Raw genomic sequence first — 27,574 nt, forward strand, 5'->3', positions numbered from 1 at the left:
CCCCCAGACTCAGAGCGAGCTTGACAGTTAAAGAAATGCAACTTCTGGTTTCAAGGAGAAACTGGAAGTTGTAGTTTTTAAGCTGTCAGGCTCAGTCCCAGCAGAGGTCACAGATGGACATCTGCATGGCTCTGCTCCCCTTGGCTCCAGAGAGTGGGGGGGGGGCAAGCATTCACCCATATCTGCAGTTTCACATAACTACAGGGGGTTCCAGAATGGAACCCTCCTCAGATATGGGGGTACGCCTGTATAAGAATTAAAAATAGAAAAAATGTCTGTAGTGGTTATTTCTCAGAGACACCTGTGCTGACATGGAAGAAATGCTGGATTGCAATTTGAGTAATGTATTTCTCTGTTCTATGAATGATGAGTTCTGTTGACTGTGTTACCAGTCATTGTTAGCTCGACTGAAAAAAGTAGCAATACATATATAATACACAAGACCTTGGAATCTCCTTTTTGAGCCTGTGAATCAAATAGCCCAGTGTAACTTCCTGAAAATGACCTGCAGTGTGAGACTCCTTTTTTTAATGTCTTATAACCAGCACATGCACACAAACAAACAAACAAAAAATGTGGAGGATGAATATAGTTTCAGGGCTGCAATATAAAGAAAAACATATGCCCATTTCTAGCTAAATCCCTATTCAAAATTTTGAAAGGAAAGACCTCCAAGAAATCCATAAAGGGATTTTATTAAAAACTGAGATTTTAGGAAACTGCATTCCTGATCTTCTGTACGTTTCTAACATCACTTCCTGTATATTTTAAAAGCAAAATCCTCTTAGCATGCAAAGTAAATAGATTATGATATACTGAAGGATTAGGGATCACTGTCTGGTGTCAGATTAATCCCTCATATAGACCATCACTTGTACTGACAGAAATATGGCTGCAATTCAGCAAAATAGCTCCATGGCTAAGTAATGCATTTTGGCATCCTTAGGTTGAACAAGCAAAAGGTTCCCTTGATCTATTGTTGGACTGCATCTACCTCAGATGCTGCATTTATATATTCTATTTTAGGAGCCATATGCTACCATCAAATACTTATGAAAGAGTCCGTAGTAGCTATTTTGTTCTTATACACAGCTGTGTATGATGGAATAGTAGGTAGTTACTGATAGCTCTGTCTCTTAGCTCTTGCAATACAAATACGTATTTCCCTCCCCCGCACCGCGTGTTGAGAATCTTATGCATTTTACTACTTTTTGTCTGCTGAAGACATAAGCTGTTCAGAATGGATTTAATACGTTCATCTGACTATTACTGATAAGTCTTTATGCTTTATTTTCCTCCTTCTTGCACTAAACTCATCATACATAAAGCATGTGTTGTACATTTTTTTAGGGTTTAAAAAAATGGAAAGAAAAATCACCTGGCAATGTAGTAAAACAAACATCTTGAATGCAAATTAACAGACGACTCTTTAATAAAGACAAAATGTTGAAGATCATTTTCCATCTCTTTATTTGGCAAGAAAATTATTTGAAGTTTAGTTATATCCTGTGCAGCGCAATCCTAACTTGTGCTAGAACAGGTAGGCCAGGAGGCCCTGCTCTGTATCCAGAGCAAGATAGGTGCCCAAAGTGACTCAGCCAGAGGTAAGGGGAAACTCTTCCCCTGACCCCCGGGTAAGCCACTGCAGCCTCAATGGGTCTCCTTGAACTTGAACTCCAGAGGGGGCATAAGTCTGAGGAGAGCAGGGCGGCTTGTAGACGCTTCATGCCACTCGGGAACAGGGGTTGGGATCCGGCATAATTGCTTGTTCCCAGCCCCGCCTTCTGCACCCCGCCTGTCTGCTTAGGCACTGCTCTCTGCCTCCCTCCCCTGCCCCAGAACCCACTTTTTGATTCCCTTTCCACCTTTTTATTGCTTTGTTCCCTTAATAACCTCTTTTTTATTGATTATTTTATTGATTTATTTGTCTAGTCTTGATTTATTTATCTAGTGTTGAAGTTCAATAGGGTAAAACTTGGGTTCTCATGCTTATAAGATTGCTCATGTTTTGCTGCTGTTGGGCTTCAGTGAGGACCCCTTGAATTTGAGGAGCCCTTTCCTAATTTAGGAGATGGGCTTTCTGAAGGCATCTTCTTTCTGTTTGGGCTCCCTGCTGTGAGGACAGCAGGAAGATGACCTATTTCATCAGGAACTCCAAATTGCCCATTACAGAGAATGAAGTAAAGAGCAAGGAAGAAAGGGATGGGTATTGCTAACTGTTAGGTGCTGTGCAATTGCGTGCCTGCCATTGAGCGCCCTGGGGCAAATGCCCCAGGCACTGGCTGCTGGGACCCCGCAGAAGCCTCTCTGAGGCTCCTGATGGGGGTGGAAACTGTGCTTCTAGTTTGCCGGAAGCACAGTTTATAGCGACAGGGAACCTCACAGAGGTTGCCCCAGCGCAGGAGGAGGTCTTGCAAGGCTCCATGAGCCTCTGGTGAGTGTGTGGGGGGGTGGATTTCTGTGCAGGGGTGTGGCGATAGCCCACAGGGGTGCCATCACAGAGCTTTGCCCCAGGCGCGGGGCTGCGGACATCCGCGGCTGGCACTGTACCCAGTCTTTCCTCCACCATCTTTTCTGTCATAACATCATAAGGTTTCATTTTCAGGCCGTTTTCTGTTAGTGCCTGAAAAAGCACAATCATAATTCTAAAAGAGTTAAGACTTTTTGAGAAACTCTGTTCATTTTAAAGACAAAATGATAGTTATTCAAGTAAACTGATATGATAGATTAGAAAATTGAGAGCATTTTCTTAAAAAAACAAACTGAACTGACTGTTAAAGTCGGATCTTTTTTGAAGAATCCTGAGCGAAGACGCCATCTACTTGAATGTTAGTAGACGATCTGTTGCAGAGCCTTAAACAGAAATTCAGACCTGAAGTCATATGATGTAGGAGGCTGTAGAAAACTCTATGATGTATAGGTTTCTTTTACCTGATGCTCCTGCTGTTACAAACATATCTGTGGCTGTGTTAGGTGAGGAAAGCCAAAGGGGGATTCAGTATTCCCTTCTGACCTATTGCTTCAGGACTTGCCTATGCTGCAGGTAGTCACTCTGCTGACTCACAGCCCAATCCTGAGCTGAAAATGGTTGCTGCTGCATCCTGCTGCATCCTGCATCCTGTGCTCCAGACAGCCACCAGCAGCTTCTCGGGAGAAGGGGACTTTTGTGCCCTTCCCCCAGGTAAAGCGAGTAGTCCCGCAATGGGGCTACTTGATTCTACGGCGACCCAAAGATCACCGTAGAATCAAGAGCCTCCATGTCAGGTGGCCTGCCTGACAGGGAGGTTCTGGATCCAGTGGAGCAAAGCGCTGTTAGTCCTGCCCTGCTCTCTCCCCCCAGCAAGCATCCTCCCCACCCTCTTCCAGCCCTCCCTCCGCCTCCCCTTTTCCCAGAATGCCTCCCCCCGTGCTTCCACCTACCTCTCTGCTGCTTGGCAGTCTGTGTGACTGCTGAGTGGCAGAGCTCTGGTGTTCGTCTGGCACTAGCCCAGTGCCGGCCAGCGCTGGGCTAGCACCAGAGGAGCACTGGTGATAGGTTCCGCAAATGTGCCTTTCGGCATGTTTGCGGCAGTGCACGCCGACGGGGAGCCGGCACACAAAGCTTGGGATTGGACCCTCAGTCACTATGGCTGGCCTCACACCATGGTCTGGTCTAGGAGTTGGGACAAATTAGGTGATTTATAGAGAAGATCCTGAAGCTTGCAGTCCAATACTTTCCACACCACTAACTTCATAACTGTTTCATACACACTGATAGAACTGGGAAGAAAATGTCCTTGGTCATTAAAATAACATAGGTTTCTTTTGCCTTCCCTGTAGTAATACTGGGGATGATCTCTGTAGAGTGCTCTTTGTTTTACTTTATGTAGAGTTGTTTTTGATGATTTTTTTTTTGGGGGGGGGGGTAACTTATTGGGACTTAGGAAGGGATGGCCAACTTGCCATCTCAAGGGAGGCAACCTCCTTCACAGGCATTGGAGACTGGAACTGATTTCTCTAGTTCCACTGAACCTGTTCCTAGCCCTTCTGGTAGTGGAGAAGCAAAAACAATTGGAACATGTATACTTTCAGATAGTATAAAAATCACCCCCTCAGGAAATAATTGGAGGCAGCATTCTTAGGTTCATTCAGTGCTGTCTCATGCAATTCTCCACCCATCTTAGCCAGCATTTGGATTGGGTGGTTATCTGTAATATTTCTTAGGATTTCCTGCAATACAGTTGGGGCCACAATTTTATGTGGGCATGTCTCTTTCTCCTCACTGTTGCCATTGTGATCACAGAATCTCTAGCATCTTGTAAAATAATAGTAGTTTAATGGTTTGCTTTCATCTTACACCATTGCAAAGGCAATAAAAATAAAATACAAAATTATAAAATTGTGCTGAATAATGTAATTAAAACATAGCCAAGAGTCAGGCTTATTCATCAGCCTAAAAAGCACACAATTAACAGTATTTTATGGACTATTTAAAGTATGATTCAACCAGTGCTGTTGAGTAATTTCAGTTAATTTAAAACGGACTTGTGAGAGATGCTCCAGCCACATCCCAGTGTCATACATGGAGGATGCACAGAAAATTTGATGTTGTCTCTGTACAATTGCCTGTATGGAACAGATTTTTTGGTTAGCATGTCCTACTGTAGTGTATTCCTTTTGAATAAGTTGAGTGGGAGCTAGTGACCCTGGAGCACGGTCCCCACCTGATTTTTTGGAGGAGGGGCAGTGACATCAGCAGGTCCAGTGCTCCAATAGCCACCCATTACTGCTGCTCCTCTGTCCTGGCCAGTTCCTGCCTCTTCTTTCACACACTTCTGCCTTTGAAAAGGCAGGGGTTCGAACAGAAGAAATAAGTGCAGGAGGAACAGTGAAATCTCTCCTCTAGGTCACTCCAGTCTCTACTGCTACTTATTCACTTTCTTCTTCTGTTCCAGCCTGTCTTTTCAAAAAGCTGTAATGTGAAAGAGGAAGCAGGACCAAGATAAGCAGTAGCACCTGGTCCCCTGCTCTGCAAAAGCAAGGAAGAGAGAGCAGGTGCCCAATGGGAGCGAGAGACCATAGTGAAGAGAAATGGGTTAGGTTAGGGGAGCATCACAAAGTCTCACATTTCAAAATTTACCATTATACCACTGATACTAAATGGCTCTCTACATCGGGATGAATCTCTGGGCGTAGAGCAAATGGCTCATAGGACAGAGCTGACTGCATATGCAAATAGGATTCAGCCAAAATTGAGCATGGTTCACAGAATATGCACATAGAAAGAAATTAGGCTAGGACTGCAATTGTGTGCATGCTGACCTGTGGATACATCCCAGTGAACATGGTGGGACCAACTTCTAAATTAACATGCATAGGGTGTGTTGCTCACAGCTGAACTTTTTCTGCTGAATGATTTGATTATGATTTTAGAATAGATGGTCTCTTGCCCAAACTACATGTTACATTAAGCCCATGATTGGGATTAATATTCTTGATTTTTTTAAAACTTAAATGGCAGCTGGGGTGGGGTTTGGACTATGGGGGAGGAGACTTTAATCATTTGCCTTCACCACAGTCCTAATCTGGACTGGGACTCCCTTGCAGCTGTTTCCCCTGGTAAGGAAAGTTCCATGGGAAAAACTTCCATTTATCTCAACTCATATTTTGGGTAGAGCCTTAACTTTCTTTCAAATCTTACTCAGGTTCCCAGCTTAAACCAGACCAAAGTGCACCACTTTGATGGAGCCACTTCTGTGTATTTCCTGCAAAGAAAGAATGATATGGTTACAATACAGAAACCAAATATGTATTTAAAAAGATGTATTACTACAAAAAGATGTAGTATTACTACAAAAGATGTATTACAATATGTATTACTTTCTAAACAAATGTAACTAAACATGAATTTTTATAAGCTCTCATTCAAAGAGTTCACATTCTGCTTTTAATTAATGGCCACCTTTTGAATTCTTGAACTGATCAAAAATAAAATTATTGCAGGTTAAGTATCCCTTATGCTTGGGACCTGAAGTTTTTTGGATTTTTTATATTTTTGGATTTTGGAATATTTGCATACAAGTCTGGTCTGCCTCCATTTGCCTGAAGATTAACATCCACAAGGTCGCCAGTTCGAGGCCACCGGCACCGTGCGACCTTGAAGCAGCTGGCAAGCTGCAGCTGAGCTGTTCCATCTGCTCGGAGTGTGGGAGGATGGAGGCCAGAATGTTAAACCAGATCGGAGTGTAACACCTTGAATGTAGTGGTTCTTGAAAGAAAGAACCTTCTTTCAATTTGTAAAAATCCCTGCGTGGATTTAATAAGCCTGCCTATGTAAACCGCCTTGAATAAAGTCTTGAATAAAGACCAAGAAAGGCGGTATATAAATACTGTATATTATTATTATATTACACTGCTGTCCATTTTCTCCAACAGCTTGGCTTTCTGTGCTGTAGATAAACATAAACGCTACCTTTTTCTTATCAGTGTTACCCATAGGGGTATGTATCTGCAGGCCTTTTAAACATTTTCAGCAATATCTTTACACCCCTGCTAATTGGGTAAGAGGCACTTTTTCAAGTGGGTGCTCCTTTTTTTAGTAGGGGGAGGGTAACTGGCCCACCTCACCCCAGCAGTGTCTGTTCTAGTGGCTGTCTGCTGGTATTCATTTGCATCTTTTTAGATTGTGAGCCCTTTTGGGATAGGGAGCCATTTAGTTATTTGATTTTTCTCTGTAAACCGCTTTGTGAACTTTTAGTTGAAAAGCGGTATATAAATACTGTTAATAATAATTAATAATAATGCTTGTAGGTCCTGGCCCCATGTGGCGCATTCAGCCTGCACACATGCCATTTTATCATCATTTGTGGGAGTGCTTGTGCGGGAGAATCTGGGCATGTGTAGAACAGCTGAAAGGGGCTGGAAGGGTCTTTTTTTCCTCTTCGGGATGCTGAATAAGCTGTCTGGTATGCATCTGTGTATTGATTGGGACCTGTCACATGATTGTCAGGTATAAATTTTTCCACATATCAGCACTCAAAAAGTTTTGGATTAGATATGCTCAGCAAGTACAAGACAAACTTATAATGCCACAGTTTAGGTCCAGTGGGTATACATCTGCACTCTTAGCTGAAGTTTGAATAGATGTATAAATTGATAAGAATTCCAGCAAGTTAAGCCTTAAAAAAACAAATCCATTTCTGCATACATACAACTACATGTGGGGCTATTTCATAATACCTGTTAGCATGTCTACAAAATGTATGCTTTTGTTTTTTTTGCTGCAATGAGATACTACTTCCTTTTGGAACAACACATGAATGCTTCACTTTTTGTGATGTAAAGAAAACTAGGTGTGGAACTTGAAACAAAAGAAAACTTGCCTCACTGCAATATCCATTATATGTTCTAGTCATTTAAGTAAAAAAGGTATTAAAAAGTTGGCAGCAGAAGTGTGCAAGTTAAGGCTGCTTCAGGCTGATTTGTATGCTGCCAAGTTCAAGTGGGATTCATGAAGATTTTTTCCCCAAGTTTTCTCATGTCAGAGTAGATCAATCTTGAAAGAAGATGGGTTCATGAGAGCAGCAGCTCCATCTCATGGTATATTTATTCTAATAGAGAGAAACAATCCTGCATAAAACCTGCATTTCAACAACTAATATATTTGTAGAAAGGACATGGGTGTCCTTGCTCCACAAGAAAAAGTGTAGGGAAGTGTCAGTGTGGACTTCTTAAAGGAGTTAGCGGGCATTTGCCAGGCAACACACAGAGTTATTTTTGTTTGCACAACACTGAAAGTGTTTCCCCATGCTCCTCCATACAACAAAGCTCCTTTCTATTCTACACCCCCACATAATTATAAAACACAGAAACTAATTAACATGTTTTTGTGCATTTCAGAAATGGTACATACTAGAAAGCTCTTGGGTTGTCCTGAAAACAAAATGTTAGCCAGTATGATCTATATTTTGTGAACAACTGACGCTCCAAAATTCCTAATCCAAAGCTACCGCAACTGTCATTAGGCTCTCAATTGCTGGCTGGAGATTAAAAACTCATACAAATAAATTCTAACACTGTCTTTAGAGTGGAGACAGTATAGGCCATGTCTATTTTTTCTTTCCTCCCCGTTGCCGTCATTTTAAAAGTGATTGTCATTTCTTCTCAGAAGGGTTACACTGAATCTTCTCTCTTTATTGCTGGGTGTTGGTTTTATTTATTAACTGAGAGTGGTATTCAAAGGGGTAAAAGCAGAAGCAAGCTCATGCAAACGAACTTCCCATCCCCTTAATATAGTAGCTCATGGCACCCCCTGGAGAATCTACTCCTTGGGTTCCTACTCCTTGGAAGACCTGTGGGAACAGAATTTGTATGGATTGTGCAAGGGTAGGGAGATACTGGTAAAAATTCCCATCTGCATGAAGGGAAATACCTTCCATTTACTCAAGAGGCACTCTGAATACAATCCATAATGAATCATGTATAAACTTGGAAAGCAGGATTCGTTAGGAATCCTCCAAGCTCCAAGTACATAAAGGTTAGCATTCTTATTTCTGTGCCTTTGGGATGTGAACTACTGAGAGGACAAGAGGCTTTTAAAGATATTAAAAATAAAAGTCCCTATGTGCACGTACACAGGCATTTAAAGATGCATCTCTGTTGCTTGCACTTACTACATCTGCTGTAGGCAATGCCTGTATAATGCCAACAGCAAACATAAAGTGCACCGAATTGTTTTGCAGAAGTGGCCAGAAATGAGGGTGTTAAAGCACTGGGTCCCTAGGTACTGTTTTCTGATTGAGCTGAAAGGATTTCTTCTTCCAGTGTCCTTATTGGCTCATTACTATAAAAAAAGGTGTCACTGAAACCACTGAAGCAATTAGAATGTTAACTTGTGTGACACGCAAGTTCATATTAGTCAAGTAGGCTGGTTACAAATTCTTCGGTACAGAATCTGGCTGCACCCTAAGATAGCTATAGTTACTGTGGGAGCAAATGAAAAGATTCAGGGATGAGTGCAAGAAGGATTAAACTACTATTAAGAATATATTTATAACTATGTTAAAGCTCTTTACCTGTCCACCAAGAACTTCTTCAGAAGTTTCTAAAAATAAGATTACAAACATTTTTTTGAATTAACAATATGAGACAAAAATTCAATTAATTCTTCAGTGTCTTTATAAGTTGCACAAGTTAAATGTTCTTCATATATCACAACTAATTATTGCAGATATAAAGATATATACACATTGATCAATTTAGGATTTATTGTTGGGCAACTTTGCCATGGAAAGAGTGCCCTCTTCATGTAACATATCAGGTCAGTTTAGCTTCTTTATCTCACACCCCTGACAGTACCTGTGTAAGCCACCAAGAAATCATCCTCTTTATACTATGAAAAGGTAAAATGTAGATGGTAGCATCAGCAGACTTGAAACATGTTTCTTTGGACAATGCATTGCTAAATATCTTCTCTTGGGTATTGGCACAAGCACAATATGCTTTCTGCAGTTTCCCACTCAACTGATATTTCTGTGATAGTGGAAAAAGAAGCAGTAAAGGTACAGAATCTCCCCTTTTCTCCTGAAGCAAAGTCAGCCACTCTGTTTATCTTTTTCATACTTCATTCTTTCTGGGAAGTAACCATGTGCTGAGTGTACCCCATTGTTTACTACACAGTGTGTATGTTTGCTGTAGTTGAAGGCCTTGAAATAGTGATACTTAAACTTAAGGGCAAAAGTACAGATTGCATTAAATCTGTTAGGGAGAGATGTGCTTAAAACATCTAGATTGTGAGCCCTTTTGGGACAGGGAACCATTTGTTTGATTTTCTCTGTAAACCACTTTGTGAACTTTTTGTTGAAAAGCAGTATATAAATACTGTTAATAATAATAATAAATAAAATGACATCTCTCCACAGAAATTAGCTGTGAGACAGGACAATGCAATGATAGGATATTGACTTGGGGAGAGTGTTGGTTGATGGGTTAAATGCTTTCCTTGTGCCATTTTCTTGTCTAAAAACCCCCATGTAGTGCAGCTTTTCACAGGCACAATCACCACAGGCACTCGCCTATAAGTCGACCCTACAGATAAGCTAAGGGCAGGTTTTGAGCCAACAATCATGGAATTTTCTATCACCCTCGCATAAGTCGGGGTTAAACTTAGGGGGGTGTCTGAGTATAGTTTTGTCTGATTCTACTCAAGGCCAGATCCTGAAAAATAACCTACCACTAATTGTTACCTAAGAACTGTAGTCTCTAATTTATGCAACTGAGTGTGCAATTCAATTCACAGCAGACAGATGGAGTTGCATATATTTGCAACCCTTTTTACTGAGAAGTAGCCCCACTGCTTTCCATGGTTATTATTCTTAAGTAAGGGTGCATTGAATTGTAGCCTGCTTCAAATGGAAAGGAGGATTCCCATCCTGGTGTTTCAAAAAACAGACCTGCTTTGCAAGCATTTGCAAAGCAGAACCAGGCTGCAGCAGAAGGAAGGAGAATAAAAGCTTAACAAATTGCTTCTAAGGAGCTGCCTGCTGCTTGAGAAACTTGGTGCCTGCCTGCCGCTTGAGAAATGAAACTTTTCAGAGTTGAAAGGCTTTGCCTTCTGATTGACCCAGAGATAAGGAAAGTGATAATTTGAGCTTGATTACTTGGCAAGAATTTCATGTACTATAGGCGAGTATCTATGGTAGTTTGCCATTGGCACTGGTGCTTTCTATGAGGGCAGACAGTGCAGGGGTAGGATCCTGATCCTTAATGATGCTTAATGTACCATGTAGTTTGGCCCTAAAACTCTCTTAGCTATTTTGAAAAAAGCTATGATCTTCAGCATAGGAGGTGCTCCTTTTACACCTTGCTTTGGTGTATTGCCTTTCCTATAGCTAATTAAGAATGACAGTTGACTGCAGAGAAGATATTTAGCAGAACTTTGAAATGCAACACTAAAATCATTCCATATTGCATCAACAATGTTTTTGGATTCTTCTACAACCTGCATCAGCTCTGAACATTGCATTCTGGGAGCTTTGCCTGCTCTCCATTCTCACGTGTGGTATTTTTGTCCACTGTCCTAATCTCTGGTGTCTTCCTCATGGTATCTTGAATGGCACTACTTTCGCTAGTTCAGCTGCATCCCAATCTCCTGCTTCTTACAGCCTATTTTACTATTTTTCCCCTATACCTATTTCTCTTTAAACCCCATTTTACTGAAAATGTCATCTTTCTCAATTCTCCTCCTTCAGTTTTCTTTTCTGAAGTGCTGTCTGCAGGAGTCCCCTTTTGTAAAATAACATGTGCATATGTAATTTGTGGCATATTTTGTTACTCTCTTCCCCCTCCCAACATTTCCCTATACTACCCTCTTTTGTCTCCTTGTCTTTTGGATTGGTAAGTTTTAGGGTTGAATCTCTGTCTAGCAGAGCCTGTCTAGCCTTTCACTGCAGAATCAAGTGATAATTTATGAATTATGAAGAAGCCACCACAAATGAAACATCAGAGTAATCATGTAATCTCAAACACAATTTTCAGTTAAATTAGTTCATAAACTTGTTTTGCCAGATTCCAAGGCCAAGCTCTGCCCAGAGAATTATGCATACTTTGAGCTAATTAGCTCCCCTTCTTTCCCCAAAAATGACCCTAGTACTGCCTTGCAGTACTGCTGGACCCCACCACCAGGGTAGCTCGACAGTTTCACCTGCAGAGGTCCTCCTTCCTCCCTCTCCTGCCAGTAGCTCCTCCCACCACTATAGCAGCACTTTGGTCCTCAGCAGGCCTTGGGCATGGTAGCCAAACAAAAATCTCAGTGTCTCCAGCAGTTTCTGCTCCAGCAGTCTCCAAAGTCCATTCGTACATCAGCCCATTAATCCAGTCTCACACTTGTAAACATTTTGTAAATGTATTGTAAGATGACCTCCATCTATGTCAACCTATCCTTTGACGTAACATCTTTACTATCTTAATATCCAGTGTCTTGTGTAAATACGTTACTAGTCTTTTCAACCTTTTTCATCTCATGGCATAATGATAAAGTTCTAAAATTGTTAAGGCACTGCATTAGTTTTTTTTGACAAGGAACACTGTGCTGGGCAATTGACTGCGACACTGTGACAATTGACAAGGAACACCAGTGGGAGGCTCACATCCCAATGGCCCTACTAATAAATGACTCTTCTCCATACTCCCATGACACAGCTGCAGACCATTTGTCACACACAAATGTGCCACAGTAATGTGGTTGAAAATCACTATTCTGTAGGATTAAGTGGGCATGACTTTACAGAGTCAAGGGAATTGCATGAACATATAGTAAACTTAGATCTGGCCTGTACATACAGTAGAAGCATATTGAATTCATGGTTCTTCAATACCTTCATGGGAATGAGGAATGAAGGTACAAAGGAAAAGACATCACCTGTGGTAGTTCAATAGTAGAATTTAGGGTTTCTTTTGCTTCTTACAGTTTCCTCTAATTGCATGGGCCACGCTTTCTCACTGTTACAGACAGCTCTACATCCACAGATTTGGTACCTGTGGATTTGAATATCTGCAGGTTCCGAAACCCGCAAGGTAGACTAATTCTGATTTTCAGCTGAAGACCCCAGAAGGGCCTCCGGACCTGACTGGAGAACAGCTGGGTTGAGAGACTTCGGGAGGCCCAAATCCACGGATTCCAACATCCATGAATTTTGGTATCCATGGGGATTCCAGGAATGGATAACAAGGGCCACCCTGTACTCTGAATTCTACGAATTCTTAACTGATAAATTCTTTGTGAGCTCTTTCTGAGCTCAGACATCTCAGAGCTTCGGATATGGCAGCACACCAATTTTATTTATTTGAAGAATTTATATCCTGACTTTCCCATGCCAAAGCAAATGCCCAAGGCATTTCAAAATCTCCTTGTTGGACAGTAACCCTTACCTGTTTGATATGAAGGTGCGAGTTTGTCCATTTGTGGTATAGTGTAAAAGTCTTTTAAACATTCACTCTTTTCGTTGCTTGTCTCCCTGGAAAAAACAGATCTTAATGAATATAATATATAAAGGAAAGTTGCAGAATATACTGTAAATACAATGTTTGTATTACTCCTTGTTTTGCATTCCCTATAGTTCAAAAATCTTCATTATAACATCAGCATGTACACATAGAAGAATCTATGTACTAATAATGATTGCAAGAAGAATAACAAAAAAGTATGAACATTTCAGGGCTGTTTGGAGCCCTTTCAGTTCCTTCATCCTGTCTTGGTATGGAAATTTCTACTGATTTGCAGATTTACAGTGACACCATGTTCTATTTTCTAGAACTTTTACTGGATTATTAAATGTCTCTTTCATTTTGAGCAAGTAAATTATAAGCCAGTGTATTAATACACTGATTTAATTTCACACTAATTTGCTAGCTTGTATAGTGTTGTATAGTGCTAGCTTGTATAGTCAACCTTTGATACTGCAAACATCCCCTACGTACACAAGCTTCTTTCATTATTAATAAGTATGCCAATAAAGGTGGAACGAATATAAATGAATAAGTATACCAACCATTTTTTTAAGCTTGGACTTTCCTTTGGCCCTTTGAAGGCCATTATACTACTTGATTTTTATTTTTAAGTGCCAACAGAATAACAACCAGTGCTGTTTATTGTTATTAATGATGTCTGAAATAAACTGAGTGAAGATTATGCATGCAGTTGAAAATTATGGTAAACTTGCAGCTTTTTGGCTTTTCCCAAGCTATGCTAAAACTACAATAATGCAACTACCTCATCCCACTAAGCTTTAGTGGCTTAGGAAAAGAAACTAAGGAACTTCATTGGAGACCAGATTAGGCGAGTTTCAAAACTGAGATATCCTTTTGCTCTCCAGTTCCATTATCTTTTTCATAGTCTCTCGATCAGCTTTCCTACACATAGCTCTAGATTCCATGGTGACCTGTAAATTGCTTTTTTGGCTGCCAAATTGCTGTAACACTTCCATTTTTATGTTTAAGAGAGCTTAAAACGTCTGTTCTCTATGGACATTTCTTCAAAATTGGCCACTGCTTGAGAGGATTTAATATATATCCAAAAGGCTTAGAAGAAGATGTTGCTTCTAGTTTTTATTAAATTCAACAAAATAAGTAGCCCAGAAGGGGATAAAAGCAACTTAGCACTTTTATCTAATACATATAAATCTCCCTAAGAGCTCTGGGCACTAGAAGTACTCAAACTATTACATTTATTTCTATCTAAGATGAAGAAATAGGGGGGATACACATATGCCACAAGCTTCCTCTCAAGGCCAAGTTTAATGTCAATTAAAAGGCTACGAGATGAATAAATAAGGTCAGTCTGGGATAGGCCTGGTATGGATTCAAGTCAAAATAATTGTTCTGGTGTGTGTGTATGATTTTTTTAAAATCAGTGACAGTTTACAATATTTTCATCCTAGATATCACAAAATGTTCTATTGGAGCACTTTCAAGATGCTTTGTTTTAACCTCCCTTCAAAAAATGCTAAGAATTTCCCTCCATTACACACACAGTTTGATAAAAGCTGCTCATTCGGGGGCGGGGGGAGGTTATTAACTTTGTAGATAATATGGTGAGTAGTGCAAAGATCATGTCCCACAGATTAAATAAAAGGATTGCACCCAAAGAGGCACTTTTTCAAGTGGGTGCTCCTCTTTTTTTAGCAAGGGGAGAGTAACTGGCCCTCCTCACCCCAGCAGTGTCTTTTCTAGTGGCTGTCTACTGGTGTTCTTTTGCATCTTTTTAGACTGTGAGCCCTTTTGGGACAGAGACCCATTAGTTATTTGATTTTTTTCTGTAAACCGTTTTGTGAACTTTTTGTTGAAAAGTGGTATATAAATACTGCTGTTGTTAATAATAATAATAATAATAATAATAATAATAATAATAATAATAATAATAATAATAATAATAATAATAATAATAGATGAAACAGAACATGAAAAAATCAGTAAATATCAGGATTGAAAAATTGAAATCCGAAGAGTATGGTGCAAACCAGCAGTGGTTATCCAAGTGGTGATTGGCACATTAAATGCAGTCCCAAAAATGGTTGAATTACATTTAGAACATCTGAATATTGACAAAATTACTATCGGTCAAGTTCAAAAAGCTACCTTGCTTGGTTCAGCACATAATATTTGCAAATATATTACGATGTCCTAGGCCCCTGGGTGGGGCCCGACTAGTAATTAACACCAGGTCCAGCTAAAGAATTGGCAGCTGTGACATGAGAAATAATAATAATAAATATCTTGCCAAAGTTTCTCCTCTTCCTTTTTCCTTGGAATTATTGGCTGCAGGCAAGTCATATAGAGTAGCAACATGCAAATTTGCAGGTCAGTTATCATGTGATCCCAGGATAATTCTTGGCTTTTTGATGCTGTAGCTTTTAGATGCAATCCTGCTCTCATCTTTCAGAAAATGCTGCTATCTTTCAGTTACAACTCTATAGCTACAACTGAGATAAGTAAAGGTAGGATTTTTTAAAAATATTTTTTTAAAAAGGAAATTGATCCACTCCATTAACAACTAGAAGTGAACAAATGCTACCAGGCAAACCAGTTTGTTCAATCTTCTGTGAGTCAGAAACAGGTTGAGCAGAATGTTTTGACATGTATTATTTTTATAGCACACCTTCTCTGACACACCTTTAATATTATTTGCATGGTGGCATTGCTTCCTGGCTAAAGAGAAAAGAGGTAACTAGCAGTTCAAGAAAAAATGAATATGACAAACAATGTATTGTTCACTCTGTAACTATCAGAACTGTCATTCTAGTAATACAGTGAAGAAAAAGGATGCCTAAGTACTTCTCAAGTGCACTACAAACATGTAGAGCCTTGCTCTTGCAAGTAGAACACATCCACGGGAATAAAACTAATGAACTGTTTATGTAACTGTATATTATTACAAAAAATGGTCCAAAATGGGATTAACGATGCTGAGGGAAAAGTGTTTGGCAGAGTAGATATACCGTAAACATTGTAGGATTTGTTGTAAGGAAGGCTTGAAAAATGGTTTGAAGTCAAACACTTAAAATGGTGTCTGTCCAGTTTTGACAAAGGAAGGAGTCCTCACTCTAGTTGGACCCGCATATCAGTAAAGTGGAATATTGTCATGTCAGCAGGGAGAGGGATTGCTTTAAAAGTTTTGGTATGCTAATGTTTAAGAAGGCTGAAGCAAAGTCAAACTGAAAACTGATAATGGGAGCAGGGAGATTAAAATTGTGATTCAAATGACATTGAAAAGGTGAGAAATGAATCAGCTATCTACAGTAATGTTAATGGGATGGTTCTGGAGGAATAGCAAAGCAAGAGTACCAAATTTGAAACTGAAAAATGTGGCAAATTCATGACAAAACTGCAGAGCTTTTCTTTGAAGAAAGGAAACTGCTCTTGAATTGGACTGCTCTTGAATTGGAATGTAGCAAAGGGCCTTGGTATAGCGTTTCAGCATGTCACATGGAATGCAAAGTGCAACTTTTAATACTAATAAAAGATGATTAAGAAATTCTAGGCAATTTAATATTGTAGTTGACAGAGAGATGCTCATTAATGAGAGATAATCAGATAAAAATTCTTGATCAGTATGGATATAGAATAATAATAGACATTGTCCCTTAAGGGGAACCTCCTACTTAATGATTGTAATGTTCTTCACAAGAATTAAAAGCATTTCACAACACCACAGTAAAAGAGACAGGTATTTATCTTTACAGGTGTAGAAATGTAGATAAAGATTTTTATAGAGAGATTAGAGATTTGAGGAATCTCATGGATTACTAGTGGTTTATAAAACGTTTGGCTAAATATATTTAAGACCATGGTCACAGCTATTGGGCCAGATGTTGGCTCACCTGACTTTATCTTAAGGTAGGCTTTCTTTTTAGAAATCTCCATAGGACGAGCAAGGAAGGTGTATTAATGAAGTTTTTTCAATGTAGAGAGAAGCAGCAAGTAAACCTTGGCAAAGTGCATTGCAAATTGTTCCAGAGGAATTAGTACAATATGTTCAACTGCAATTTTTTTCCCCAGCGATTAGGTAGTTTCTCAGCATTATGGCTTAGCACAGGGCTCTCCAAACTTTTCAGTACAAGGCCCACATCATATATTTTACACATTTTGCAGGTCGAAAAAATCAGTTTTATAAATTTTTACCCCTGCTAATTGGGTAAGAGGCAGTTTTTAAAGTGGGTGTCCTCTTTTTAGCAGGGGGAGAGTAACTGGTCCTCCTCACCCCAGCAGTGTCTTTTCTAGTGGCTGTCTGCTGGTGTTCTTTTGCATCTTTTTAGACTGTGAGCCCTTTTGGGACAGGGAGCCATTTAGTTATTTGATTTTTCTCTGTAAACCGCTTTGTGAACTTTTGTTGTAAAGTTGTATATAAATACTGTTGTTAATAATAATAATAATAATAATAATAATAATAATAATAATAATAATAATAATAATAATAATAATGAATAAGTTTAACTTGGATCTTTTTTGTAATCAGCATGATATGATTCAGAACAAAAGAGAAATGTCACGATTACAAAGAAATAAATGCTGGGCTTAAACTGAGAAATGATATAGAATGAGTAAAAATGTCAAACATTAGCAAATGTTCTGACAGAAAAAACAAGTTGCTGTGTGCTGGACAAAATCTTGTGGCAGTCCAGATGTGGCCCATAGTTTGCAGACATAAGAACATAAGAACAGCCCTGCTGGATCAGGCCATAGGCCCATCTAGTCCAGCTTCCTGTATCTCACAGCGGCCCACCAAACAGTGGGCCAAACGGAACCACCCAACAGTGGTTCACAAACTTTTTAGAGCCACTAGAGCAGCGGTTTTCAATTGCTGTGACATGGCACATTGGTGTGCCGTGAGGCTGCCTCAGGTGTTCCACGGGGCCAAGGAGTCAGGCAGCAGCTGCGCATGCGGGAGAAGCGGCCACTTGGAGCATCGCGCGGCAGCAGGAGAAAAAGGAGCAGCCCATGAAGGGGCTTCGAAACTCCTGCTGTTGCTGGTGCCTACCCCGCACACTGAGTGGGCAGCCATCCAGCCAGCCAACCGGGCAGTCAGAGAAGCCTGGAAGAGCTCCCGGCAGGCGGGAGTGTGGAGGGAAGGGGAGCGAGGGAATGAGTAGCTCAAAAAGGATCCTTGAGAGCAGTGGCGTAGCTAGCGAGGGGCGGGAGGGTTCCGCCCCAGGTACCAGCCTTGGGGGGGTGACACCACAAATGAGCCAACATTGCTAACATCATGGAGGTTACGAATAACCCAATTGTGCTATATACTGTTGGATGTGGAATTTCCAGCAGAATGCAATGCAAAAATCCAGACTGAAATATCTCCTTTCCATCAAAGGATATGGCTGAAAAAAACCAGAAACAAAAAAATGCATGGAGCCCTATGGAAAATGAAACCAAGTCATATGCGCGTTTACTCATGAGCACACAAACGTGCCTTAGTGCATCGTAAAGGGCAGGCTGAGAGGAATCCAACGACACTAGAATGGTTCCAATCCAATGAAAGCAGCCCCAAAAAAACACCCGAGAAGAGGTCCCTCCCTCCAAGCAGACAAATGTATTGAGCCCTATGGAAAGCGAAAGTAAGCCACATTTCACACTTACTCACAAGTAAGCAAACATGCCTTGGCTGCTGGTCAACTCACCTACTTCAAAACATTGCTCCTCCTTTCCAGAAACCACATATACTTCCCTCTCCAAGCTTCTTGTGAATTTCTTTAATTGTCATGTAATGATCTAAATGTATTAGTTATATTAATTCAATTAATTGTAACATAATAATGTAATTAAAAACTGGTAGTGTGCCTTGACGACTTTAGTGCCTTGTCAGTGTGCTGTGAGCTGAAAAAAGTTGAAAATGGCTGCCTAATTTGCCCTGTCAGTTTCACAAGCTACCAAAAACTGGGACACAACCCACTAGTGGGTCCCAGACCCACAGCTTGAAAACTGCAGGCCTAGAAGAAGGAGAAAATTACTCTTTGTTCAAATTGAAATTTTTTTGCATGGAGTTTGTTTTTTAAAGTCACACTTGAGTTGCTAGGATTCGTGTTACTTCCACAATTCCAAATAATCACTAATAACAGTTTAAGACTGTCTTATTTGGCAGCTCAGAGAAAATCCAAAGACAACTTATCTTCATACCACTAAAACACAGATGAATACTACTGATGCTAAAAGTCTGTAGTATTCATGTGTGTTTCAGTGGTATGAAGAAGTTGTTTATGAGGGTTGGAAGCTCTCTGTATTCTCCAATTCAGCACAATTCAGTCTTGAGAAGGAGAAAGCATTTTATGCAGCTTCAGTGACTGCAAAGAGAGTCAGTTAAGATCAACAGCTTGTAGTGATACACTTGGGCGGGCTGGCCTGCTGCTGCAATCAATATGGCAAAGCAAGAAGCAAAGCTAAAACCAGGAGCAGGAAAGTCAACAAATAACTCTAAGGAATAATATGCCATACTCTAGTCTAGAGGTAGGAGTAAAACACCCTTAAACATATCTATTGGAGTCTAGGTTATTTTGTAAACTAGTTGGAGAAAACTTTTCAGTTTGGGCACCAGGACGCAGGTTGTGCCCATTGTCTTGTGTGCTCCCTAGGGCATGTGGGCCACTGAGATACAGGAAGCTGGACTAGATGGGCCTTTGGCCTGATCCAGCAGGGCTCTTCTTATGTCCTTATGTTAGTTCTTCTTCTCAAGGCCCTGGACAAATAGGGCGCAATCCTAACCCACTTTCCAGCACTGGCATAGCTATGCCATTGGGGCATGTGCTGCAGTTGGTGGGGATTGACATGGAGGCCTCCTCAAGGTAAGGCGATGTTTGTTCCCCTACCTTATCTTTGAGATGCATTGCCCTTATGTCAGTGCTGGAAAGTGGGTTAGGATTGCGCCCACAGAATATCAAACCTTGGAATGAAAAAAAACACCTCTTGAGTACCAATTTCAAGGACACTTATTTGGAGCTACATTTCACTGAAATCAATAGGGTTTGCTTCTAAGTACAGTAATGTGCTTAAGAAAGGAGCATCATGTTGCTTTGGAATTTGAAGCCAAACTTTTTGAGTTTAATTACAGATATCAATATTGATCTACATTTCTGATACTATACATTTCTGATATAGCATATATTCTGAGGCCATGGGGAGGGATGCAGAGGGCACACAGAGAAGCAAACAATCCCCTCTTTCTCTCAGCATGATAGCCCTTTGTGCACAGGATTTGAGTACACATGTGCCCCAGTATCTGCAGGGGCTTCAGTTCTGGACCACCCACAGATATGGGGGATTTGCTGATACCAGGGACACCTTATTAAAAGATAGGGTAAGTGAAGGGGAACGTTAAAAATAGCTCTGTTTACCTTAGTGAAGCACAACTGCTGCATTTTCAGGGCTGCAGGCAGCCTTCTGAACTGCCAGCAGTCTTTTCCTGGTCACTCCAAGGCTCCTCTTTCCCCCAGTGTCACCCCAGAATGAATCGCAACCAGGATATAATGCACCGTGATGCATTCTGGAGTGACATTGGGGGAAAGAGGAGCCTTGGAGTGATCAGGAAAAGACTGCTGGCAGTTCAGAAGGCTGCCTGCAGCCCTGAAAATGCAGCAGCTTTGCTGCGCTAAATAAATCTATTTTAAATGTTTCCCTTCACTTACCCTATCTTTTAAAAGGGCGTCCCCAGTATCTGCAGAACTGTGGACACCAAATCTGCAGTTATTGGGGCATGCCTATATTAGAGAGGATTTGGAGGTTATGGGATATCTGTAATTATAGCTTTCTCCCCCTTGTGTGAGAAGTGTCTTCTCTTTGCAGAAAGGAAGATAGGATACAGCTTGTGTTGTTTTTAATATTACCATTTGATATTAATTAGTTTTAATAACTAATATGGTAAACATATTACCATATTGAAACCATATTTAATATTACTATATTAAAACTCCACTAGATATGAAGTATGTTAGACAGGAGTAACAATTAAAATTGCTCATTTTTTACTTAGATGCTTCTATCTTGCAGCATTTTTCATCTTACCTGGTTGAGCTGTTGTATGGCATATGTGCAAAGCTGTGAGCACTTGTATGGAAGGGTGGGAGGCTGCTTTGATGCTTTTGTTCCTCTTGAGGTAGTATAGTCAGATCTGCAAAAGTTTCACTTAAAGCATCCCCTCTGTCTATATGTTCTTGAATCTCTATGAAAAAAAGAAAAAAAAATGAAAATGAAGAATAAAATCTTACTCCCATGAAGATTTATGTTTCATATTTATGATGAATATTTCTATACCACTATTCAACAAAAAAGTAGTTCATAATGAGGTTTACACAGCAAAATAAATCAATAAATGGTTCCCTGTCCCCAAAGGGCTCACAATCTTTTAAAAAAATGCAGGAGAAAAAGCAGCAACAACCACTGAAAATGATGCCATGATGGTTAGAAGAGGGACAGTTGCTCTCCCCTTGCTACATATAAGAGGACACCAATGTCGTCTTTCCCAAGTTAGAAGTATTTATTTATTACACTGGATTTGAGCCTCTCAGTGTGGCTTTCTATTACAGTTTTCCATTCACCCATAAGGATGCCTCAGCAGTCTTTATTACATATCAGTCTGAACAAGAACTAGTGTCTAGTGATACACTTGGAATCACTGTGTTTTTCTGGTTTTTTGGTTATAACTTTTGATAGAATACAGATTTTTCAACGCATTCTGCGTAAAATTACATATTGAATGACATATAACATGATAGTATCATTCAAAATTACCAAGAATTTAAAAATTGGGAGGCGGCCCCCCAGACCCCCATATGTATGCCACTGTTATAAGAAGACCCACAAAGCAGGAGAATGCTTAGTTCACTTTATTTATTAAACTCTCAGGGAGTTTGAAAACTGCTATAAGTCCTTGCGAGGGCGGGGAGAGAGGCAGCGGCTGGAGTGCGATCACTCTGCTTTCCCTTTCAAAGCTGCGGGGAGCCCTGCAGATGTTCGCACAGGGCTCCCCGCGCACCTGGGAGGCTGCAGGAGGCTTGGGTAAGTGTACCCAAACCCCTGCAGCCCCCTCCCTCTTCCTCCCTGCCTCCAGGCTGCCCCCGCCCCTTAAGGGGGCCGAGGCCAGGGCCCACAGGCTGGGGTGTCACGATGCCCCAGGCTAAAAAGCCCTACTTTATTGGATGACACCCAAGTGGAAGCATGAGTTTTTCTTTTTCACTCATTTGGACAATCATAATTTATACTTATATGAACATTTATATCCTTTTCTGCTTATGAACCAACATGACTGAAGCTGAAGTTAATCCTATTTATTTGATCCTATTTATTTTAATATGAAAATAGCATGTCTTAAAACTGAAACCAAGAGGAGTAAAACTCCATAAAGCCCAGTGCATATTTGCTGTTGCATGCCAAACTTTAAAACTACAGTAACATTAATGTATTTTCTTCTTTTCTCCTGTATAATTGTGTGTCAGGAGAATGACTATGAAGATGAAGGTAGTAATAGAAAAAATATCTTTATAGTATGTAATATTCAGAATTCCAAAAAGTGTAATTTACAATGTTTAATGCTGATCTTGTTTTTATTAAACTCTTAATCTATATGAACTATAAAGGAAAAATGCATACTGCTATGTGTAATATACTCTTAGAAATAATCAAATCCTGGACTTGCAGAGTATGGATTAGGGGAAAAATCCTGTTACAGATAAAGACTTTAAAAGGTTTTCCTCCAAATCATAAGACTGGTTACCTATTTTTCTTTAAATCCTGTTTTCTCCCTTCCTTGTTCTCTGGGCTCCATCTCCTCTATTCAGCCTAATCTGCACATAAACCAGGTTAACACCATGGGCAGTGAAAAGAAGGTAAAGCTACAATTGCTATGCTATATTGGCCTGTAATTCATTTGAACACAAGCCCCAGAAATGTCTTCTAGTAGTGTAGGAGGGCAAACACGCTTGTAAGTATATCTGATTGCTTGTTACCTAAAGGCTCACTTTCCAAGACTCTGAGCAGTCATTCCGATTTTCTAGTCATGTTTACCATTATGCATTTCCCTCTAAAAAGGGAACTAGTACTAGTTTTCCAACAAGTGGACCCCTTGATCTTTGTGTCTGTTGCTTTTAGAGATCCACATACAGTATTTAAAAACAAAGAAGCACGGAACATTTCAAAGTTGTCAGCACAAGGACTCTGTGCCTCAATCCACGTGCATGATAACTACACTTCTAGCCATGCAGTGGCCAGCCACTTCCTAATTTCACTGCTGCCTCACATTTCCCACTGGTAAGGGCAGTGGGGCTGCTGTTCAGTGATAATGGTCTCTTCTTATCCGTTACATTGCTTCTCCAGCCACCACTGGACAACTTTCTATTTTTCTCAACAGCTGAAGCTTTACAAATGAAAATTTCAAATTCAGATAGGTCTCTTACATTTCCATCTAAAAAGAATGCTCTCGCATCCTAAGCTTTTAACACCATTTCAGGAAATTTTAATTTCTTCTTTTTATCTAGAAATTTCTAATGCACCTCTTAAAAAAATCTTAGATTAAATTAATATCACTTTCTGAAGTCAGTTACTGATCCTATCAGTAGCACAAACTACAATTGTGAAGATACTGGAAGAGAAGTGAGAGTGAGAACAGGTATGTGGCTAGTTCATCATGAGTTTTAAATACTGTGTAAACTTTTCAAGAAAGCTTAGCAAGAATCTGACCCTGCTGTTAAACTTTATTGTGCCCTCAGCATGCATTTTTAATTATATAATGAATCCACTACATATTTTTTTAGTTAGTAGACCTTTAATGGCATAAATACATCTATAGCAAATTCTACAAACAATAACACCAAAAAGCATACAACACAAGCGATACGCATCAGGAAAAATCTATCCACAAAAAGTAAACTGCTCAACCAACCAGTACTATGACTCAAGAATCATGGAAATCCACTACATATTGTAAAACCCATATGTCTGCCCACATTTCCTCTAGGCCAGGAGTTCTGTTTGGAATGGACTGGAACTATTCACTACACATTCCCATATACTTGATTTTCAGTCTCAAAAAGGCACTGGTACAGATGGTTGTAAGAGATGACATCCTTTACAATTAGAACATGGGTGCCCAAACCCCGGCCTGGGGGCCACTTGCGGCCCTCAGGGACTCCCAAACTGACCCACAGGGAGTCCCCAGCCTCTGGCCTTCCGGAGACTTGCTGGAGCCTGCGCTGGACCAATGCAACTGTTCTCAGAATGAGGATGACTGTTCAGCCTCTCACATGAGCTGTGGGACGAGAGCTCATTGCTATTTGACATCTGTGATGCTGCAGCAGCAGCGAAGGAAACACCAGGCTTACTTTGTGCAAGACTTTCATAGGCCTTGAGCTATTGCAAGACCTTCATTCATTCATATAAGTTCCATCTCTAATATATTCATTGATGTAAATTTATTCAAATTTTATTTCTGGTCCCTGACACAGTGTCAGAGAGATGATGTGGCCCTCCTGCCAAAAAGTTTGGACACCCCTGAATTAGAAGGACAGACTAAGGATAATCCTAGCTGTACATGATAAATGTGATTGCTATGTGTGCAGTAGTATATCACTGGTGTTTTCTGCAATCTGAATCTAAAGTGTAAATAACATTCTTCTCTGCACATGCTTGTAGGGATGCAGAATTTGTAGATGTATGTACATAGTAAATATGTTGTCCATGCTTGCTATGTTTGCTGGATATCCACCTAGGATACACCTAGGAGACATTATACCAGGATGTCTTGCAGCAAACATTTTAACCACATAAACTGTAGAACTGCCTTAAGATAACGATGGAATTAAAGGTCTGACAACAAAATACCTCCAAATTGTTATCATACATTTTTATATGATGGCACACTGGAATAATGTCAACTTTTAATTACATACACCATAGAATAGGTCCATTCTTGCATCTGAGAATTGGCTCTGATCTGTGAAATCTAATCAGAATGTCCTAATTCTTAAAACTGTTCCGGAAATTAAAGTGGCTTGTAATTTTTCTTACCAGAGAGCTAAAAAAATTAATTGCAATCCAAAATTGCAGAAGTTATTTTAAGACAAGGAAAACTAGTATGCCATTTTATGATTAGAAATAAGCAATAACTATTGAGGACTGATGCACAGTACATGACATTTTCCCTATAATTTGCTGATCATCACTAGCCTGGCTGGAAGAACCAGCCACCTATTTCCATAAGAAGCTCGTCATGAATACTCACACAATTTGGCCTTTGGGGCATTTGGAGAAGACTTAAAGTGGAACTCCTTCCCTGTTTGGTTTAGCACTTAATGATGCCAATGTACCTACTTTGTGCTGGCACTGTGCCCACAAATCAGGAGAATTTCTATTCTCAAATCTCCATAGCAGTTTCTAGGATGAAACACATTTCAAAGGAATGCATTTACATGGAAGAATGAAAGTAGGCACTTAATGTTGTTTGCTGCATTGACAGCTCTACTTAACAGGAGCCATTAAAATATTTCGAAAGTAGCAGCTGCTCTTGTATTAACACTGTTCCTTTGGCATGAAAAATAAACTAGTTGATAAGTGGAAGATAAGCCAGTTTACTACTTTTTATGTGTGTTTGCACTCTGCGTGGTATGCACAGCCAATTCTGTACAATCTGATGTTTACACAGTAATCGTAATGTATGACCTCCTTAGGCAAAAGGGACAGAAAAAGCATTCAAAATGCTGAAGCAAGCATTTAATCAGAACTCTTCATGCTGATCTTTGAAAAATTCAATACCTTCAACAAATGTAACTCTTCCTCAAGATAAAATACAGTGTTAAGGTTTTTTTTGTGTGCACTTCAGAAGTTGCAGTTGTCACCCACTGAACTAGTAGGCCAAAAAGATTCCATTCACTGCTTAAAAACAATTAAAAACTGATTAAAAACAAGACACTGAGAAAAATGACGTAGGTAGAGAGATACGGCAAGATTAAAACTGGCAGAAAATAGGGCAATGGATTCACTGTCTCAAATCAGGAAGCTGTTATACAGTAGCCCTCTCCCCACCCACCCCCGTATCTGCAGGTCCTGTAGCTGTGGTTTCACTTATCTGCGGCTCTCCAATTCCCCTGTCTTGCTGATGACTCATCTCTCTTTGCAAATGCTTTGCAAAAGGAAGCTTTTTGCAAAAGGAGAGCAAGAATGCTAGGCTCGTAGTTGAACACTAGAAGAGGCAACAGTGGGAATACTAACAGGAAGAGGACTGCAGAAGAAGCAGACAGACAGTGAGAATGCTAGATTTCGGTTCCTGTTAGCATTCTCCCTGTTGCCTCCTCTACCATTCCTCTAGCAGAGTATTTCTCAAACTGTGGGTCAGGATCCACTAGGTGGGACGCGAGCCAATTTCAGGTGAATCCCCATTCAATATTTTATCTTTAAATATATTAGACTTGATGCTACCATGGTATGTGACTGCTTTTGGGGAAATGTTACAGATTGTACTTACAGATATGCTTTGAACAATGATAGTCAATGGAACGTACTCCTGGGTAAGTGTGGGTAGGATTGCAGCCTAGGATTGTTAAAAATGTTCCTGCTTGATGATGTCACTTCTGGTCAGGACATCACTTCCAGTGGGTCCTGACAGATTCTCATTCTAAAAAGTGAGTCACAGTGCTAAAAGTTTGAGAACCACTGCTCTAGCAGCTACACATCTAGCATTTTCACTATCTGCTTCCTTTTTCAAAAAACTTCCTTTTGCAAAGTGTTTGCAAACAAACTGCTGTTTGCTTCTGGTTAGCATTACGTTGAGAATGGCTATATAGTAGGTATTGTATCCTCCCAGACCCCGTGGATGCCGAAACCAGCAGCTAAACAAATCCACAGGTCTGGTCCATAGAACCTTTGCGCACGACCAGAGATGTTCTAGTTGCTGTCCAGAGGTGTTCTGAGGCCCACAGAAATGCTCAGGCCTCAGAAAGGCTTCTGGAGGTGCCAGATAGGCACTTCTCATTTTCAGTAAAACTTGGAAGTGCCTTCTGGCTCTTCCGGAGGCCTTTCTGAGGTCCGCAGAGTCCTCTTCCAGTTTCAGAAAAACTGGAAGTGCCTTTCTAGCATCTCTGGAAGCCTTTATGAGGCCTGCAGAGGCCACCTAGATGCAATTGGAGAACACCGCTGGTCGCATCTGGGAGCTCAGGTCCAGCCTTCATCATGGGTTCGGAACCTGTAGTTGGTTAAAACTGCAAGTCCTGAATCTGCATATATGGAGGCAGGACCTGTATTGGGTTTGCTATTTGTGGTGTTGGTTATGTGTAGTAGCAGCAAGAATGTATCTCCTGCAGATATGGGGGGCGCCTGTATTTTAAATGACGACTCCAACCTGGGATAGTGTAACATGCAATGCTAGCTATGTTGGGGAATAAGGAAGTTGGACCAGTGAGGAAAAATGTCAAAATGTAAATCCTTTTGTTGGGTTATAACAGGGGTGTACAAACTTTTTGGCAGGAGGGCCACATTCTCCCTCTGACACTGTGTCGGGGGCCGGGAAAAAAAGAATTTAATTTCAAATTTGAATAAATTTACATAAATGAATGTATTAGAGTTGGAACTT

The 27,574-nt window shown here is 40.4% G+C and overlaps 1 protein-coding gene across 1 annotated transcript in view; it reads right to left on the bottom strand.

The window, feature by feature from the left end:
• Positions 1 to 5,519: 5,519 nt before the first annotated feature.
• Positions 5,520 to 27,574, bottom strand: part of WDPCP (WD repeat containing planar cell polarity effector) — a 137,648-nt gene continuing 115,593 nt past the window's right edge. Inside the window, exons 14-17 of the mRNA XM_066638046.1 lie at positions 21,022 to 21,178; positions 12,907 to 12,992; positions 9,054 to 9,082; positions 5,520 to 5,744 (exon numbers count right to left, since the gene is read on the bottom strand). Of these exons, the coding sequence (XP_066494143.1) occupies positions 5,694 to 5,744; positions 9,054 to 9,082; positions 12,907 to 12,992; positions 21,022 to 21,178 (323 nt within the window). The 3' untranslated portion in view covers positions 5,520 to 5,693. The remainder of the gene's footprint in view (positions 5,745 to 9,053; positions 9,083 to 12,906; positions 12,993 to 21,021; positions 21,179 to 27,574) is intronic.

This window comes from Tiliqua scincoides, chromosome 1, assembly GCF_035046505.1.
Source record: "Tiliqua scincoides isolate rTilSci1 chromosome 1, rTilSci1.hap2, whole genome shotgun sequence".
Classification (NCBI taxonomy): Eukaryota; Metazoa; Chordata; class Lepidosauria; order Squamata; family Scincidae; genus Tiliqua; species Tiliqua scincoides.